Source organism: Malania oleifera, chromosome 11, assembly GCF_029873635.1.
Source record: "Malania oleifera isolate guangnan ecotype guangnan chromosome 11, ASM2987363v1, whole genome shotgun sequence".
Lineage (NCBI taxonomy): Eukaryota > Viridiplantae > Streptophyta > Magnoliopsida > Santalales > Ximeniaceae > Malania > Malania oleifera.
The window spans coordinates 86,636,565-86,657,864 of NC_080427.1; the positions used below are offsets into that span (position 1 = coordinate 86,636,565).

General features: G+C 35.5%; 1 protein-coding gene across 2 annotated transcripts in view; it reads left to right on the top strand.

Moving 5' to 3' along the window:
• Window positions 1–21,300, top strand: part of LOC131168441 (delta(14)-sterol reductase) — a 106,522-nt gene that overhangs the window by 73,332 nt on the left and 11,890 nt on the right. For both annotated transcript variants that reach the window (XM_058127868.1, XM_058127869.1), the window contains exon 9: window positions 12,733–12,814. In XM_058127868.1, the coding sequence (XP_057983851.1) occupies window positions 12,733–12,814 (82 nt within the window). The remainder of the gene's footprint in view (window positions 1–12,732; window positions 12,815–21,300) is intronic.

The window sequence follows — 21,300 nt, forward strand, 5'->3', positions numbered from 1 at the left end:
TAAAAAAACCTACAATAGGGTCAACTAGGGTTTGTAGATAAGGTGTTGGGGAAAAGAGGCTTTGGGGTCCAATGTGGATCGAGGGGTGCCTTAGCTCTACTCATCTATTTGTCATAGTCAATGGTCAACCTAGAGAGTGCTTTAGGGTCTCTAGGGTTATTAGACAAGGGGATCCTTTCTCCTTGGCTTGTTCACCCTAGCAGTTGACACTTTTAGTAGGATGCTTCTCCATGCTTAGGATATGGGATTTTTCGGTGGTTTGCACATAGGAAGGGAGCAAGTGGAGATTTCTCACCTCCTGTTTGCTGACGACACCCTGCTTTTTCTTGAGGATAATTATGCTATATTCTGAAAAGTCATTTTGTTGCTAAAATTTTTTTAGTAGATCTTATGCCTTAAGATTAACATGTTCAATAGTGGAATAGCAAGCATCAATATAGGGTAGAGAGTTCTTTAGAATTTCATTTCGCTAGCAGGTTATGAATCCCTTGAGTGGTCCCTCTCCAATCTTGTTCTCCCTTTAGGAGAGAGCCGAAACTTTGAAGTCTTCTGGGATCCTATGGTAGATAAGGCGGCTAAGAGATTGGAGGGTTGGATGAGGGCTTATTTCTCTCTTGGGGATCAAACCTCTTTAATTAATGCCTCACTCTTTAACATTCCTATTTATTATCTCTCCTTGTCTAGGATTCCCTCGAAAGTAGCTAAATAGCTCTTAAGGCTGATGCATGATTCCTTTTGTAGGTTCTAAGGAGGGTAGGAGAGAGCGTCTAGTTAGCTGGGATGTGATCAACAAACCTATGTCCAAGGGAGGTTTGGGCATTGAGGATGTGGTATCCAAAAACATCTCCCTTATTGGCAAATGGCTTTTGAGGTTTCCTTTGGAAGTTGACTCCCTATGGCATATGGTGATTAAGAACAAGTATAGGATCAACGTAATGGGTGGGAGATAGGAGGCAATGGCATTACCTCTCACATGTGTCCTTGGAAATTTGTGTCCTAGGTAGTTTGTCTGTTCTTTCCTCTTATTTGGTTTAAATTGGGTAAGGGCAACAAAGTTCACTTCTTAGGGGATGTGTGGGTGGAGTCGTCTTTGTTGGAGTTGAAATTTCCTTGTTTATTCAGCTTTCATTGCTTCATAATGCTCCCATCAGCTCTTGCATTTCTTCTAAGAGGGATCCTTCTTGGGATTTCTATTTCTTTAGGAATCTATATGAAGGATTTGTTGAAGAGCTCATTATCCTTCTTTTTTTATTGGACTATTATGTTCCTACCATTCATGAGGACGAAAGAGTGTGGAAGGGTGATTCCTTAGGTACATTCAATTTTAAATCCTTTCTATCTCACCTTTTTAAACCTCCCTCCCCAACCTTTTTCCTTAAAACCACATTCTTTGGAGGCTAAGTTCCTTGGGAAGATTCGGGCTTTTGGTTGGACTATTATGCTGGAAAGGATTAACATGTAGGATTTGTTGCGAAGGAGAAGGCCCTATAAAGCTCTCAATTCTATGTGCTTCATGTATTATGCAAGCAATGAAACTTTTAGAGGTTATATATGTTTTTTAGTATTATTATTATTAAGTGTATTAGTATGTTAATTAGTGAGAGTTATTGAGGGTGTTATTTTGTCATTAAAATGTATTTGATTTTTATTATAGAGGTAGAGACCAATATTCAAGTTATGCCATTCATTTAATCAAAATCTCAACATGGTATCACAGCCGACGGTTCGAATCGGGCTCGGGTGCTCATGCTTGTGTTCCTGCGGATATTGATCTTGTAGAACAGGAGCAGTGGATCCTGTGGATGCTAATCCTATAGATGAGTGCACTCCCATAATCTCATGCTCTTTCCCATGGTTGAGTAGTGTCTCCTAATTGGTTGCTTGACATGAAGGTGATTAAGTAATGAACTTTCATTCAAGGGGTAGCGTTAGGAACTCACAAGTGAGTTCTACATTTTAAAAAAAGAGTGGAGGATGGGTATAGTTGGGCCTAAGACCCAATAAGTTTAAGCTTTTGGATCAAGTTGGTGCTCATTCATGTATATCAAGCCCTCCCATGGAATTCCCAAATCCTAAAAAGTGGTTTTAATCAGTTTGGATCCCAACAATATAGTTTCATCCAACAGATCAAGAACATACTTCCTCTGTGACAAAAAGGTTCCCCTATGAGATCCAGATACTATTATATGGTTTATACCTAAGAAGTATTTCAACGTTCCCAAATATTTGGTTTGAAACTTCATTTGTAGAAAACGTTTTAGACTCTAAATACCTTTATCATCATCACTTGTAATAATAATATCATCCACATAAACAACAAGAAGGATCCTACTTGATGAAGTATGACGATAAAACACATAATGATCCACTACACTGAAGGGACTTGCAGAATAGCCCTAAGATCCGGCTGTAGTGCATAAGGATAACAAAAAAAAAAAATAATCAGATCATGCAATCCCTAATTACGTGATTAGGATTATACCTGCAAGATCTGTCTGGTTTGATCCCGAATCTGCAAGTACGAAAAAGAACTCTTGAAAACGAGCTCCTGAGAGAGTGGGCTTGTAAGCGGCTGCTAGAGTTTTCTTCTCTCATGAAAACGTCTGCCTCTGTGAGAGTCGTCTCCTTAACTGCTGAATGGAGTGCGTGTATATAGGCTACCGCAGGGGTTTGTGGGCAAATATGACTAGGGCTTCCCAAGTAATTAAGAATTCCCAATCCGACCCGAATTCAAAAGTTGTTTTCCCAGTAGTATGCTCAATTATTATTAATTTTAAAGTTTATTTATTTATTTATTTATAATAACTAGAGAAAGAATATGCATGAAATATATATATATTTTAAATTGTTGGTAAACACCAAACGTTCAATTTTTTGTTATTTTTCTTGGTTTCTTCACTTAAAAAACATATAGTTCATATGTTTTTATCAATTTTTCTTGACTGATACCCTTTTATTGTTTCAGGGAAGCATACACATGAATTTTTTTTTTTTTTTTGTGGTAAAAAATTAAATATATTTTACTATTTTGCTTCTTGTTCATGTATATTATATATGTCATTTGGGATCAATTTCTGAAATTTGTACCAAATCTAGTTTTGATTCTCGATTTTCAATTCCTGAAATTAGAATTTTGATTCACGATTGTAATCTCAATCAAGGTCTTAAATTTCGATTTTGACTCAAATTTCGAAGTGCCAAAAGTATGAAAATTTTGACGAAAATTTTGATTTTAATGTCAATTTTGATTTGGAAAAATCATGGAAATAAGTAGTAAAGCATGCAATTCTTTTATGAAGCTTTAGAAAATGATTAATAGAACTCTGCATTTGATGCACTTAATGTCCCAATTTTTTCACACAGTCGGTCCCAAGCTCGGGTAAAGGAGGAGGGTTGCGTTAGGTAGTTGACATCCATCGTAAAATTTGACAGATCACTATGATATGAATCCTTACCGAATATTTGCTAGGGTGTCGCTTACGAACGATGCGTTGCACTTGCACTACCTGGGTGTAGCGAAAAGTGGGCGAGGGTGGGCTAGGTCATCACCCCGAAGTGACGCACCGTGTCGGCGCCGAGGCACGGTGTTAAATATGCGAGGGTTCCTGCATCATTCTGGATGTGGGCAGGTAAATAAGTTAGTTCAGGAAACTAAGATTAGATTAGCAACTTGGAATATAGAGACAACTATGGGTAAAAGCATGGAAATTGTGGATACAATGATTAGAAGAATAATTAATATAATTTGCCTTCAAGAAACTAAGTGGGTGGGGGAGAAAAGTTAGAGAAATTGATAAATCAGGATTTAAATTTTGGTACACTGAAAAAGAAAAATATAGGAATGGAGTAGGAATTATTATAGACAAAAACTTAAAAGATAGCGTTGTTGATGCAAATAGAGTATGGGATAGAATTATAAAAATCAAGATGGTATTAGGACAAGTGATAATAAATATCATTAGTACTTATGCTCCTTAAGTCGGCTTAGCAGAAAATCTTAAGAAAAAATTTTGGAAAGATATGGATAGCATTATACAAGACATACCAGGGACTAAGCAAATATTTATAGGAGGAGATTTGAATGGACAAGTTGGAAGAGATAATAAAAGTTATGAGAGGATACATAGAGGATATGAATTTGGAGATAAAAATGAGTCTGGGTAGATGATCTTAGGCTTTGCTATGTCATATGATTTTAGTATAATGAATACTTGTTTTAAGAAGAGAGAAGAACACTTAATAACCTTTAAAAGTGGACAAAATATATGTCAAATAAATTTTTTTTTTTAACTAGGAGGGTAGATCGTTTATCATGTAAGGATTGTAAAGTTATTCTAGGTAAAAGCCTAACCACACAACATAGAGTCTTAGTGTTAGATATATGTATTAAAAAATGGAAGAAAAAGGATAAAATAAACCAGTGTAACAGAACTAGGTGGTGGAATACAAGGAGAGAAAATATAATAAAATTTAAAGATAAAATGATCAAAGATGGGGATTGGACTATAGAGGATGGGATAGATAAAAATACTCTTTGGAGTAGATTAGTTAGTTTTATTAAAAAGATAGCGAAAGAGATTTCAAGTGAATCAAAGGGAAGATTCTCGAATAGCAAAGAAAGTTGGTGGTGGGATAAAATTTGGTATAAAACGTGGAAAAAATGTAGAAACAGGGCTAACTTTGAAAAGTGTAAGGAGGCGAGAAAAGATGCAAAAAAGGCCCTTTGTGGAGCTAAATACAGATCATTTAATAGTTTGTATGATAGATTAGATACAAAAGAAAGGAAAAAAGATATATTTAAACTTGTTAAAGCTAGAGAAAGGAAGAGTAAGGACTTAGGAAATGTAAAATGTATAAAAAGTGAGGATGGTATTGTCTTGGTTAAGGACGAAAACATTAAAGAAAGATGACGAAGTTACTTTAGTAAGTTGTTTAATGAAAACCAAATAGAAGGCTTAAACTTAGATTTGACAAATGAGGAAAGACTAAAAATATGAGATTTATTCGCAAAATAAGAGTTAACAAAGTTAAGTTTGCACTAAAAAAAGATGAAAAATGGGAAAACTATAGGACCGGATAACATCCCAATTGAAGTTTAGAAATGCTTAGGTGATAACGGAATTATATGGTTAACTAATTTATTTAATACAATTATAAAAACTAATAAAATGTCAGATGATTGGAGGAAAAACACTTTAATACCTATATACAAAAATAAAGGAGATATTCAAAATTGTAATAACTATCGTGGAATTAAACTTATGAGTCATACGATGAAATTATGGGAAAGGGTAGTTGAATAAAGATTAAGGTTAGAAACGAAGGTCTCAGAAAATCAATTTGGTTTTATGTCTGGGAGATCTACCACAGAAGCTATATATCTTTTAAGAAGATTAATGGAAAAGTTTAAAGAAAAGAAGAGGGACTTGCATATGGTATTTATTGACCTAGAGAAAACATATGATAACTAGGGAAGTTCTATGGTGGGTTTTAGAAAAAAAAAAGGTGTATGTAGTAGGTATATCCAAAAAATAAAGTTGCCGAGATGAGAATGCTTAGATGGATGAGTGGTATAACACTGAAAGATAAATTAAGGAATGAACATATTTGCGGTAGGTTGGGTGTAGCTTCCATAGAAGATAAGATAAGGGAGGAATGACTCAGATGGTGTGGACACTTGCAACATAGGCCACATAGTGCGCCTGTGAAGAAATGAGTTAGTTACTGTGGGGGGTAGTAGAAGGGGTAGGGGTAGACCTAAAATAACTTGGAAGGAGATTTTAAGGATTTAATATCCCCAAACCAGTCAAAAGAAATGGTCCATGATCGCATAAATTGGCCAAAAATGATTCGTATAGCCGACCCCACCTAGTGGGACTTAAGGCTTGGTTTTGTTGTGTGTTGTTGTTGTAAAAAATAATTAATAGACATAATAATGTAAGTTTTATGATTAATATATTACAAGTAAATACATCTATGCTGTGTATGAGGTTGATAAGTTGTAATATAATATGTGCATCAAACATATTTATAAGATAATGTACATTAAACATATTTAGTGTATCAGTTAATACAAATGGAATTCATAAATCATTTCAATATTATTTATTATACAAATAATGATAATTTAGACATGAATGGTTAAATAAAATGTTGTTGTAAGTTTATTTTTTCTTATAATTTCAAAAGCATTTGTAATAATCTTTTATTTCAATAAAACTATTTAAAATAATTTAAGAGAGAAGTTTCACTTCACTCCATGGTTTTAAATAAAGTTGCGACCGTTACGTAATGCTGTTACGTAAAGGTTTTTTGAGTTACCGATATTGTTACATACCGTGAAATAGGTGAGAAGAAAAATCACGGTCGTAGTGGCTGTTGCAGACTGCGACCGTTTACGTAAAGGCCGCTATGGCCGTTACATAACCACTGCAGGACCGTTACACCAAAAAATTATTTTATTATTTACTTTTTCTTCTCACTTTTTCCCTCTTTCATATATAATTCTCAATATACTAAGTGGCAAGAGGGGGAAAAAATTATAAAGAGTATAACAATGATAGAAAATTTACTATTTCTTTAAATACTCATAATAGATGCATTAATTAACAATTTGAAAATACTAACTTGTTAGGAAAATATTTTATTTTGATAATATTAGTAATGTGATATTTATGTTTTATATTTGTCAACTTCAACCTTCTTTCTTTTCTAGCTATTTTATATTTGTATTATTCGTATGTCTTATGTGTCTAATTGATTAATGAAGTGTCTAATGTATTTTGTTTTATTAATTAATTTAGTACACATAAGAATTTATTAAAGATAATAACAATGAAAAGTATAAATACGCACACACGTAATTTTTCTATCAATGGTGGTTTAAAACAAATGTAAACTTGTTGCCCTTACCAAATGACTTAGTTACTCGAACTAAAGGATCCAAAATACACTAAAACTCTTTCTAAGAAGGGCTAAAAGCTTAAAACATGCAAGTTCGCTAATATGCACAAGGTTGTGCATGCTTCAAAAAAATTCACGGCCGTTACACTCGCTTCCCATTATGTAACATCTGCTACTCCCGCTTCCCATTATGTAACATCCGCTACTCCCACTTCCCATTACACCCGCTACTGTTACGTTATGCTACTCGCTACCGTGATTTAAAACCATGCTTCACTCCTTAATCACTCTTTTGAATTCTGAGGAAATTTCATTCCATAGTTCAAATTTCGACAAGTTTCGCTAAAATTTTGAGATTTCGATAAATTTCAGATGATTCTTTGAGATTTCAATTAAAAATTATGCAAGATGGAAATCGACTACCATTTCAATTTCGAGGGTCACTGAAATCGGAAATTGGAAATTTCGATTGAAATTTCAATAATTTCATGGAAATTTAAGACCATGATCCCAATTTGGCAGATCTTCAACAAAAGCAGATTCAGTCAATGACACTATATACTACAAGACCTCCTGGTCCTTCTCAACAAACTTAGTTAACACCTTTGTAAACACATATCACTAGACTAATAGGCCTAAAATCCTTCACTTGGAATACAGACAATGAGAGTAGTGTTAATACTCTTGCACACGACCCACTCTTGTGGAACTCCCCAAAAAACCCATGATAACATCTTTCAACACTTCCCAACTATGTTGAAAAAAAAAAGCCATCTTAAGGGCCATTTATCCATATCCATATGAAACACAACCCTTCTAACTTCAAATAAAAATGGCACTCTAACCACGGCCTTTTCCGCATCAGTTTTCCAATAAACCCCCCCCCCCCCCCCCCCCCCCAAATTAACCTATCTCATCCCCAATCTATTTATGATTTTTCACGACCCTTCTTGAGCCTAACTCCAACCAGGTAAGAGACTTTTCCTCCTTCCATTAACCATCCTATGAAACAATTGAGACTTAAAATCCCCCTCTCTGACCCAATTAACCCTTGATTTTTGAGGTCAATTCCTCTCTTCCCTTAAACATAAGAACCTACAATTCATTGGAAAGACGAAACTTTCTAACTCTTTTCCTCCTCCAGACCACACTCCTCCAACTTACCCATGCTACTAAATTATCATTCAAAATATTGTTTTTCTTTTCCTTACAACAACAACAGTAACAAGCCTTAAGTCCCACTATTTTTATTCTTCTTAATATCCCCAAACACATCTTTATTCCAAACCATTAAGCTTATTTTTGAAAAAATTCAATTTCCTCATGAACTTTTAGCCCTCCCACCACTCAACGTTGCACTCGTTGCACCAACCTCCAACAATATTGTGACAATACGGGTGCGAAACCCACATATTCTCAAGCCTAAAAGGGGTTGGACTGCACTAAATGGGATTAAATCCTTGGAGAATTGCCTAAATATATTAATGCGAGTCGAAGCTTGTTTATCCCTAGATGCCACCCATGTAAAACAACCATTATTTAATGTGACATTCTTAAGACCACAATCTCAAAACGAAGAGTCGAATTTTTTTATGCTACTTGTCAGCCTCAAACCTCCAAACTTTTCCCTTGAGGTCTTGATAACATTGAAGTCACCCATCCACACAACAAGGATTACAGAGTCCAACCAAATTAGCCAATTCTTCAAAAAAGCTATTAGTTGTGTAGGGCATAAATAGAGGTGCACCACCACTCCTGAGCACCCCTATCCTCATGTTGGACTAAGAAAGAAAAAGAGCTGAAGATACAATCTTTACGCACAGCTAGCTTGGCATCCGTGGCCACTACGTTTTCCCACGGGGTTCTTGAAGAAGGGAAAGGTATCCACTCTTTGAATCTAGAATTCCAGATACTGATGAAGAAATAAGAGTTTATCTCACCTAATTCAGACTCATGCAGAAAAAATGTATTTGGATTGCCTCTGTCAACCAAATCCTTGACAATTCTTCTCTTATCAATCCCCCTTAGGCCTCTAATGTTCTAGGATAAAAGTTTCATCTAATATCACCATGAACCCCCCAAAATCTACTCCCTTTTCTCATATTAACCGAGGAAGCTAATCTAATGATTCCAGTCAATTCTCTGCACAATTTGTTGGCATTTCTCCTTCTCCAATACCCTCCATCTTAAGCCTAGCCAAATCCATAGAAGGAGCTGTCAAACTAAGACCCAAATCATCAAGAAGTGAGTGGAGTTAAATAAAGTTGGAGCCTGATATTGACAATCATGTTAGGGGTAATCAATCAAGTTAGAACACGGATTGGATTGGTTAACCACCTTAACAATTAACTTGAATAAGTTATTTTGACAATGATTGAGGTGGTGGATTTAAATGGATTTTAATAATGGAATTTGTTACAGTTGTTGATGTTTAGGGATTAGGAAGATTCACTTGGAACCCCATTACAACAAAGAGTTTTCGGGAAAAGCAAATCTCGGTAAGTGGACTGCTAAGTGCTATCTATGTAGGGCCTAAGGCAGTGAATATGTAAGTTTATATAAATCATGTGTGGTTGATGAATGGATAGTTTTTAATATGCAGCTGAATGGTGGATACACTATGGTAGTTCTGCGCCTAAAATCCAGTGCATTGCTGTGAAAGAATTAAGCTAAACAACTCAAGTTTCGAATTGCAAGCACAACTTGAGTATATTAACCTTATTCACATAAAGACGAGGGACAACCTGAAGTATGCAAGATTGTAAAAGCTAGTTTATTGTCATTACAATATGAAGCTGAAAATAAGGCATGCCATTCAAAGAATTGCACACGAAATAGAGGTGGCTTTAATCCCATCAAACTTGATTATATTTTCAAGGAGGATGATCCCTTATATCCATAGCTAGAGGAAAGGAAGGCACCTTTGTTAGATAGACATAATAATTATTATTGGTTGGAGGTTGATGATGATGGCGATGATACTCTTCATGCTACTCAAACTAATCAATAACCTCATCATCATGCCACACAAATTGAAGAAAGTTCTAGCTTGTTGGAAACTCTGAGTGATGATTGCGTTGGTGGTTTGACTCCGCCTAGAAGTGATGATATTCCTAGAAGTGGTGTTAGTGGCGGTTCCAATGCTAGTAGTGGTTTTGATGAAGGTGAGCGAGTTGAGCCAAGTCATGCTTTTGGAGGATATTATGGATTAGCGCATCTACCGGGTAACTTTGATATTGGTGATTTTCCTCCATTTCAAGGTTTCCCTTGTTCTTCACAATCTAGGCGCGGTTTTGGGGTAAGTGTTGGTGCAAGCGGTAATGTTCAAAGAAGAAGTAGACATGAACATGGAGCATCTAGGACCCCCATGGTGCTAGAATTTTTTTTGCAGATTTTGGCATTGAGGAGTCATCTTCTCGTAGCAGTAGCACCGATAATGAGAGAAGTCATAGGTGACCTATATGGGCTGTATCAACATCCTTTCTCGTCCACAAGATTATCCTCCACAATCCCGACGACCACACTATTATCCAAGCTATCCCTTGCCTACATATGCTTACCCTACTCCTTTATTCCTGCCCACCCTTTATATACATACTCATATCCACCACCATTCTACTTATGATTCCATGGTGGAAAGTGTCAAGCCAACAATCAATTCTTCCCTGATCTCAATATTCTTTGTTTTCTTCATCACCACCACAATATCAAGAGCACGGTAGAAATGATCATAATATTGGTTCCTTTAGTTATTCATTTGAACGAGTTGGGAGCGGCCATGGTATTAGCTGTCATACTTAAGAGTGATTAGAACGATGCTGTTATGAGGATCCTCCATGTCATTTTGCATAGTAGTGACTTTGCAAGTTGGACTTGGGACATGTCAGGAGAGGGAGCCGTCTTTAGAGTTGAGACTAGAGTGAGACATGCCTTATATTTTATGTGATTGTACCGTGTTTTTTGTGCGACTTGCTTTATGTTTACACGCTTACATAGTTACATATTAATTTGTATATTTGTAGTATGAAATATGAAGCTCAGAGCATGCTCCAAAGTCTGAACTTATGAATTATGAGCAATAAACTTGTTATGATGTTTATTTTTCATTATATTCATGATTTCTTACCTTATAATCAAATATAGTTGTGAAACTAACCTATATAGAGCTTTTCTCACCAACAAAACTAACTACGGAGTTTTTCTCACCAACAACGACTTGAAAAGCAAGTTAGCATTCAATAGTTGCAATATATGTTGCATGTGGGTTTATTAAAATTTTCTAAAATTCATTTAAAACATTAGTATTTTAGGTTCTAGGATCAAAACTTGTGAATATGTGTGTTCTCTACAAGTTTGCTAATGCAAAAATGAATTCATGAACATGGCAATTGTTATGCGTTACCTAACATCCACTATGGCTGCGAGCGTAATACAACAACTGTTACTGTTATTTAAACCATGCTTGAGAGCGTTGGGACATTGTGAGTTCATTTATGTTCTTCAAGTCATCCTTTAGTTAAACAACGTCTAGAGGCCAACTTATCAAATGTTTTCAATAATGATGGCAAAAGTGATAGCCCGTTGTAGAGAACACAGCTAGCATGGAAGCCTCTGCCTCAGGAAAAGATTAAGTTTGGTTTACTTGATTTATTTTTACTTCCACTTCTTTGTTTCGGGCAAGTATGTTTTAATTTTTTGGAAAATATCCTCTGCATTTATAAGGGTTGTAATTGGTTTTGTTTTTGGAGTTGAATTATAGAATTGAGTTCGAGGTTTTAGTTGAAGGGGAGCCTAGGCGCAACATTAAAGCTGTTGCCGTGTGACTTGGAGGTCACGGGTTCAAGGTGTGGAAATAGCTCATGACTAGAACCTCAAACTAAAAAGAGGGCAACCCGGTGCATAAAGCTCCCGCATATGCGGGGTCCGGGGAAGGGGTTGACCACGATAGGTCTATAGTAATGACTACACGTTGAAAGATGAGTGGATGAAAATCTCATTTTTCAAAAATTCCAAATAGCCATTATTTTGAAAATATATCAGATATTATTATTATTATTATTATTATTATTATTTTTAATTATTTCAAAATGAATAATATAAACCAACAAGACATTTGAAACCTTCATTCACTGTACCACATCGAACCTTGAGGTGTCTCAAGGTGAAGACTAGGAGCTGTATACTTTTCAAGATAAAGATCAGATATTCAACTAACATAAAATGAACTCTAATGACTCCAATTTTTTGGAACAATTTTCACACACATCGATTTCATTAATGAACATAAAAAAAGTTTTGTTATTAAAACCAATCCCTTGGGGTCAACTGTTTCCTTGTTTAACTACTTTATTATTGGTACTAAACTATTTTTCCTATTTTTTTTTGGGTAACCATTAGGCATTACTGTTGCTTATCATGGGTGCTGTTGTTTAAGAGCTTTTTCGATAACTGATACTACTAAAGTACTATAGTAGTAATTAAAATATGATTTATAAATTTAGACTTTAATTAATGGATTTGATCAGTATGAGAATTAATGATTTGGTTGTTTTAAGATTCAGTCACTTAACTGACCATATTTGTGCCCTAATGCTTGAGCGGCTCTTCAGCTGGAGCACTTTCTTAATGTTGTATCCTTATTCATTACTGATAAACTAGTCGTATAACTACTTAAAATTTTATATTACTATATTCAATAATTTATTGTCTAATGTTTTAGTTGCTTGTCTTTCCATTTAATAATTGAGTTGTTAATTTCTTATTCATTCATATTTGATTTCTTAAAGATTCTAATCCTTTTCTTTTTGCATTTATTTATTTTTTGTATAGATGGGATATAATTGCTGAGAGATTGGGATTTATGTTGGTATTTGGAGATCTGGTGTGGATACCTTTCACTTTTAGTATCCAGGCATGTAACCATAAAATGGAGCTAGATTACAAGAAATATTATTCTCTGCTTCTTGGCATGTTAAAATTCAACATATTAGGATTTGAACTCTGGTTTACATGTATATTTGTGAAGACCCTTATGCTGTTTCTTGAACATGTTCAATGGCGTGGAAAACCCATGTCTATATTTTACTGCATGTTCGTATCTCCTCAGGGAGAAACAACATCTTGCTTTCATAATTGATAGACTGAATTAGACATCTTTATTTATCTCAATTTAAGAAGTTATATTAGCATTTTCTATAGCTGACATTTGATTGTTGTGTTGGCTATAAACTGCATACTTATCTATCTACAGTACTATAACATATGCAAAAGTACAGGTGTTAGGAGCATATAACATTGTGTTCAACAAAAAATGCCCTTAATTATTATTATTATTTTTTCCAGAATAACCCCTTTATGCATGTTTATCACATAAAAGCTGCCTTATTTGCTTACAAATTTCATATTACTTTAATTTCACACCCATGTTGTATAATGACTCACTATGTATTTAATTGCTTGTTATATAATAGTTCTCCCTCAACTTCCTTTGGACCTTCTAACGTTTTGATAATGCAAAAATTATACACATGGGCATGTGATAGAGGATACCTTGCAGATAATTCTAGGCAATCAGATTTGGTTGGAAGATTTTATAATTAGAGATTTTATATTTAGTTGGGGAATATTTTTTTATTTTAGCAGGGGTTACTTTTTAACTGTTTAGTTATTTTAATTATTTTGGGATTATTTATGGTTTTTGATTGTTTTGTGGTTATTTTTTAATTTTTCATGCTTATATTTTTTGGTTTTATTAGTTGTCTATAAATATAGGCTTATGTTGTAAGAATAAGCAGCTTTTGGTGATTAATTGAGTCTTGCGATATCTCTCTCTCTCACAGCAGCTTCTCTGTCCCTCTACCTCATGGCTATTCTCTTTTTCTCTCTTTACATTCTCTTCTTCCTCCTCTCTTTTTCCTCCTCCTTTCACCTTCTTTCTTCTCCTATACCTGTCTCTCTCTCTCTATTCTGTTATATTTTCTGTTCTGTTTTGTAACTATTCTGATTCGTTCTGAATTGTGCTTCCAAGTGTAGAAGTGTCAAGTTGTATCAAGGATAAGTCCAGGATCATATTCCACAGGGACCACTGATTATCAAAGTATTTGTAGCAGTTTAGTGAAAACTTCTTGATGAAAAATGCTATGTGAAATTCTTTTTGGATTTTTTTATGTTTATGAAAACAGTAAACAAGATGGGAAGTACTTGAGAAAATGCTAAAATGAGATTGAACTTTTATTAATATTCCAAAAATATAAATCTAATAACGTAGCCAAAACAAAACAGATTCACTGAAACAATTTATCAAATACTTGGGTTACGGGTTCAACGTCTTTTTGCTTCCACCATTTACTAATTCCTCAGCTTTACTCCTCTTCTTATTAATCCAATCAAGGCATTAATAAGATGAAAATTTCAAACTAGTGCTCGAGTAAATTTGCCACTTCCAAATGGAACAAAATAAATACTCTCATTAAGCATCAACTGAATTTCATATAAAACTTAATTGATGAAAATCCTAGATTAAATCAAGATTTTGTTATGCCTAACGTAACAACAAAACAAGAAATAAGAGCAAGCGATTTATCAATGATGCCGTCCATTTTCGGTTGTAGCCAAATAAGAGTTTAACATTAACATCGATGGAAAGCTAATAAATCATGGAAAGCAACCGACATTGATCTGCAACCCAAGTTGTATAACTTAGCCACTCATGTTTGTAATCCAAAATTTCCGGATCAAATTAATTCCACAGTATCTCATTGCACCAAAATAAGCAACAAACTAAATTTAATAAAGCTTCGTAAACACACCAATGAAATACTCAACATTAACTCTAAATAAAAGTGCTCAATGTAATTAATAACTCAAACTACACATTCAAATTTCTATTGAAATGACAAAGGAAAAATAAATAACGAGTTAACAAAACTATTTAATTAAAGAGAAGGAGAGAGAGAGAGAGATAGAGAGAGAGAGAGGAGAAGGAATGTAGCCGTGGAGTTGCTCAGGTCCCCAAGTGAGAAGCTAGGGGAGTGCGGCGCCTCCCACAAATTAAACACACCAATGAAATACTCAACATTTACTCTAAATAAAAGTGCTTAATGTAATTAATAACTCAAACTACACATTCAAATTTTTATTGAAATGACAAAGGAAAAATAAATAACGAATTAACAAAACTATTTAATTAAAGAGAAGGAGAGAGAGAGAGAGAGAGGAGAAGGAATGTAGCTGTGGAGTTGCTCGGGTCCCTAGGTGAGAAGCTCCCTGTGTGCGGCGCCTCCCCTAGGCCAGCAGACCTCCAACCCCCAAAACACACAAAAGAAAACCCTTCTAAAAAGCTAGTCAAACCCTAGCCTTTTACATTAAATGCCACTCCAAAGGCCACTTTTTCAATTTGCTCAAGCCCCAGGCACGACTACTTCTCTCCAGCGCCTCCTTCACGCATGGCCGGGTCACATCCATGCATTCTTAAGGCCCCTTCACGCATGGGCTGCATCTTAATTCGGCCATGGGCTTTTTTTCTTCTAACACGCATGCTGCCAGCTTTTAAGACTCCAGCTCACGGCCCGACCAAGCATTTTGAAGCCCATATTCCACATTTAATTCCCGCAGGCCAGTTACTTATCCCAGCTCCCATGCACTCTCACGGCCACGTGTCCTTTTGAAATCCCAAGATGCAAAGTAATATTAATTCCCACGGCCCTTCCAGTTGCATGCCCAGCTACGGTTCCTTCAAGGCTTCACGCAATATTATTTTTTTCTTTTTGATTCTTCTTTAAATGTCCGCGAAAGCCCTGCAATAATTAAATATAAAAATTCGTAAATTCTCGGCAAGAATAGGAGAATCATCTTAAAATTACCAAATGAGCTCACTGATTAAAATACGGGACATAATCAGGCATTTAAGTGAAATTATAATATTTAATTAATAATTTTAAATGCCTAATTATGCAAATTTGATGCGTTATCACACCCCCCAACTAACATTTTGCTAGTCTCTAGCAAATAATGTGAATGCAATCATACCAGGAGAGTAGCAACTAAAATTTCTATACTCGTCATAATCACATGCCATGAAATATGTTTAACGAGTTGAGGAATATAGGAAACAGATTAACCCAAGTTAAGTATCAACTGAGAGACTTATACACCAATTAGTAGACCAACCAAGGTATTGGAAAGTAACAAAGCTCATGTGTCATGAGAATAAGGCTGGAATTCCAAGATTGACTACCAATAGACATTAACAGTTTCAATTACAATAATTAATCTGAGACAACCGCAGAGTCTTACTCTAATTCAAAACCATTGTATTGGCTTTCACACTATTACACTTTAAAAGACACCCACTTTCTTGATTGGTTAGGACCCCGGTAGCAGGTAGCCATTTCCAGTGCATGAATGTACAATGGTGACTTTCACGCTACTACACTTTAAAGGGTACCCACTTTTTTGTTTAGTTAGGACCCCGGTAATAGGTAGCCATTTCCAATACACAATTGTTTTCCTCTTTTTGATTTTTTTTTTTTTGTGTTTTTCTAAGCCATTAGGACATGATTCATTAGAGTCCCAAACAACTGAAGTAAACATCAACCAAAATGGCCTAAGGTAGTCTTTCTAAGTCTTCTGACCCGTGTAGTGTGTGTAACAAGACTTTCAACATCCTTCCCTTGGTTGAAACTAAGTGGAATTGATAGAATTCTCTTTTGATTTAAACTCTGATTGCACTACATCCTACATGTTCCATATCCTTTAAAAAAAAAAAAAATTTTTTTTTTGACATGTAACATTCACTAATAAGGAATTTAGCATGCTCTGAGCTAAATAACAACACTTTTCCAAGGTAGACCAACACATGTTTAAAGCATGCAAATAGCAAAGTAAATTCTCTTCCACCTCCCAACTAGAATGTAACATTGTCTTCAATGATGTAGGAGAAATGAAAGAATTTACCCAAAGAGAGTAGTTAAAAGTAAAGCAAAACAACTATAAGACGAACAAAGGAATAAAAGAAAGATTACAAGAGGAAGAAGAAGTACCTGAACAACTTTGAAAAGAGTGCAATCTTATGAAATAAAATATAAAAAATAACAGCTGAAGGAGAAAAGAAAACAATGAGAGAAATAGAAAAGTACCTGGGTGGAGAAATAAAGGACACAAGAAATAAAACTAAAAGAAAATGTACCTTTAAACAAAATAAAACAAAATAATGCAAAATGAAATAAAGAAAAGTAAAACATCACGGTATGTATGGAGGTTCGGGAGGAATTTCATCTGATGGTTGCTGGTTTATGGCTTTAAGTGGCCGGTCTCCAAATTTGAGTCCCCACAACGAGTTTGTTTTGTTACCTGCAACAGGATTTTCTGAATTAGCATTAGATGAGTCAATGTTCTCCAAGGTTTCAGACAAACCATGCTCCAATTGACTATCTTGTTTAAACAAGAAAGGGTCTTTATCCAGTATGGCATCCAAAAAGTTCATTTCTTGAAGTTCTTCCAGATTTTGGGGTTGCTTGCAAGTGTTAAACACATTTAGGTTCAATGTCATATGCCCAAGGCTCAACTTTAAAACACCACTCCTACAATTAATTATGGCATTAGAAGTTGCTAACAATGGTCTTCCCAAAATCACAGGTGGTGAAGAATTTGAGTGGGATGACACTTTCATATCCAATACCACAAAATCTATAGGGTAAAAAAATTTATCGACTTGGACCAAGACCTCCTCAACAATAGCCTTAGGAAGTTTTATGGATTTATAAGCAAGCTGCAAAGTGATTGAAGTGGCTAATTCCCCTAGCCCATATTGACCCCCGCACCTAAGTTTAGCAACGCTTGCCCAATCTTAGAATTTCCAATGACACATGAAATAGTAGGTGACCCTGGATCCTTGTACTTAGGTGGTGTGTGATTTTGAATAATAGCACTAACTTGCTCAGTGAGGAAAGCTTTTTTTTGCACATTTAGTTTGTGTTTCACAGTGCATAAATCCTTTAGAAACTTAGCATAAGCAGGAATTTGTTTTATAGCATCAAGAAGTGGAATATTAATCCTAACTTGCTTAAAAATTTTTAGGATTTCAGCATGCTGTTTATCCTTGTGCAAAGAAAGCAAGCGCTGTGGAAAAGGTGCAGGTATGGGATAGGCATCATTTGAATTTAAAGTGCTTGACTCACCACTATCTTGAGGAGGGTTAGCTTTTTTACTTGAACTTCCTGCACTATGGGCATGCTCACAAAAAATCTTATCATTCCTCAAAGTTGTAATAGCTTTTACTAATTTCACATTGCTCCCTTCACCAGTATTATGAGATGATTGGCTTTGCCCTTGTGGATTGGGTTGGGGTTGAGTTGGGAATTTTCCCTTCTCTTGGTTACTCAGTGTAGTGGTTATCCTAGTGAGGGTCCCTCTGATGTTATTGATGGCCTGGGAGTTTTGGTTGTTGATCGTGCTTTGACTTTGCATAAACTGTTGCAAGCTAACAGTTAGCTGTTGTATGGGGTTTTCCATTCCCCTTCTTTGCATTGGAGGAGGCTTATTTGCAAAATGAGAGGGTCTCGAACTTTGGCCAGCTACTGCATAAGGAGCATATTGACTTTGTCCCTGTGTAGATGGCCCCTCTTGGTCATTTTTCCAGCTAAAATTTGGATGACTTCTCCAACTTGCGTTGTAAGTATTAGAATAAGGTTCAGAAGAATTCTTAGAAACCATATGCACTGGGTTAGATTGATCAAGAAAAACCTCTTTAAAAGCAGGAATTGTTGGGCATGCATCAGTCACATGCCCTGGGTCCTCACATATGTTGCATTGTTCAGAAGATGATGGTAAATCATGCATTTCATTTACTTTCTTAAGTTCAATGGAATCTAACCTTTTAGAAATCAATGCAAGCCTAGCATTAAATCATCAGTTTCTTTCAGTTGATATTCACCACCCCCACTAACACATTTTTGCTTTTCAGATCTATCATACACATCAGAGACATCCCAAGATTGAGCGTTTTCAGCCAAATAATCAAAATATTCAAAAGCTTCCTTGGGCCATTTGTTGAAAAATTCACTATTGCACATAGTTTCTACAAATTGCGTCATTTTTGGTTGCAACCCCTCATAGAAAAAACTAATGACCCTCTAATTCTCATATCTATGGTGAGGACATGCATTTAAAAGGTTTTTGAAACCTTCCCAACAATGATAAAGTATTTCCACATCCTTTTGGCAAAAATTCATAATTTGTCTTTTCAAGGCATTGGTTCTCTGCACCGGAAAATTTTTTTTTAAAAACTCGGTTTGCATTTCTTGCCAAGTCCCAATGGACCTTGGTCTTAAGGAATTCAACCAGGTCTTAGCCTTGTCTTTTAATGAAAATGGAAACAATTTTAATCGACGTCTTGAGTGCATGTTCTATCCATGAATGTGGAACAAACTTCTTCAAACTCTTTGATATGCAAATAGGGGTTTTCAGATTCAATGCCATGAAAATGAGGTAGCAATGGAATCATCCCAGGTTTAAAATTAAAAGCATTCACATTCAAAGGTAGAATAATGTAAGATGGGGTGCTGGTCCTAACAGGCTACGAGTATTCTCTGAGGGTCCTATTAGGGTTCTCCCTATCATGATGTTCATTTCCAGCCATGATGCTATGAGTGTTAGATGATGATTCTAGTGATTCAAGTGAAACAGATGCACTCGATGATGAGATTGATGAGTCTGTCCTAACCAGTCTAAATATGTTATCTCTAACCTAACCACACATACAAACTCAGTATAAATGAACCCAACCAAAAATATATTACAACAAAAAGAAAAATAAAAGCAAAAGGTTAAAGAAGAGGAAATAGATATCACCTACGCTGTGAAGACGTTCATAGCTCTATAAACACCCTCTCAGTAAACAGAAAAAATACTTTGATGACATCAATTGGTCCCCGGCAACGGCGCCAAAAACTTGACTCGTTTTGAATTGCGCTTCTAAGTGTAGAAGTGTCAAGTTATATCAAGGATAAGTTTAGGATCGTATTCCACTGGGACCACTGATTATCAAAGTATTTATAGTAGTTTAGTGAAAACCTATTGGTGAAAAATGCTATGTGAAATTCTTTTTGAATTTTTTTTTTATGTTTATGAAAACTGTAAACAAGATGGGAAGTACTTGAGAAAATGCTAAAATGAGATTGAACTTTCACAAGATTTCGAAAATATAAATCTAATAACGCAGCCAAAACAAAACAGATTCACTGAAACAATTTATCAAATACTTGGGTTACGGGTTCAACGTCTTTTTGCTTCCACCATTTACTAATTTCCTCGGCTTTACTCCTCTTCTTGTTAATCCAATCAAGACATTAATAAGATGAAGTTTTCAAACTAGAGCTCGAGTAAATTTGCTACATCCAAACGGAACAAAATAAATACTCTCATTAAGCATCAGCCGAATTTCATGTAAAAATTAATTGATGAAAATCCTAGATTAAATCAAGATTTTGTTGTGCCTAACGTCAACAACAAAACAAGAAATAAGACTAAGCGATTTATCAATGATGCCTTGAAATTTTCGGTTTTAGCCAAATAAGAGTTTAACATTAACATTGATGGAAAGCTAATAAATCATGAAAAGCAACCGACATTGACCCGCAACCCAACTTGTAGAACTTAGCCACTCATGTTTGCAATCCAAAATTTTCGGATCAAACTAATTCCACAATAACTCATTGCACCAAAATAAACGACAAACTAAATTTAATAAAGCTCCAACAAATATTAAAATAACTCAAGAGAGAGAGAGAGAGAGAGAGAGAGAGAGAGAGAGAGAGAAGAAGAGAGCAAAAATAAAAACAAATTGAACACACCAATGAAATACTCAATATTAACTCTAAATTAAAATGCTCAATGTAATTAATAACTCAAACTACACATTCAAATGTCTATTGAAATGACAGGAAAAATAACTAACAAGTTAACAAAACTATTTAATTAAAGAGAGTGAGAGAGAGAGAGAGGTTAACAAAACTATTAAAGAAATAGAGAGAGAGAGAAGGAATGTAGCCGTGGAGTTGCTCGGGTCCCCAGGTGAGAAGCTCCCTGTGTCCGGCACCTCCCCTAGGCTAGTAGACCTACAACCCCAAAAACACACAAAAGAAAACCCTCCTAAAAAGCTAGTCAAACCCTAGCCTTTTACATTAAATGCCCCTCCAAAAGCCACTTTTTCAATTTGCTCAAGCCCTAGACACAGCTGCTTCTCTCCAACACCTCCTTCATGCATGGTCGAGTCACATCCATGCATTCTTAAGGCCCCTTCACACATGGGCTGCTTCTTAATTTGGCCATGGGCTTATTTTCTTCTAACACGCATGTTGCCAGCTTTTAAAACTCTAGCTCACGGCCTGGCCAAGCGTT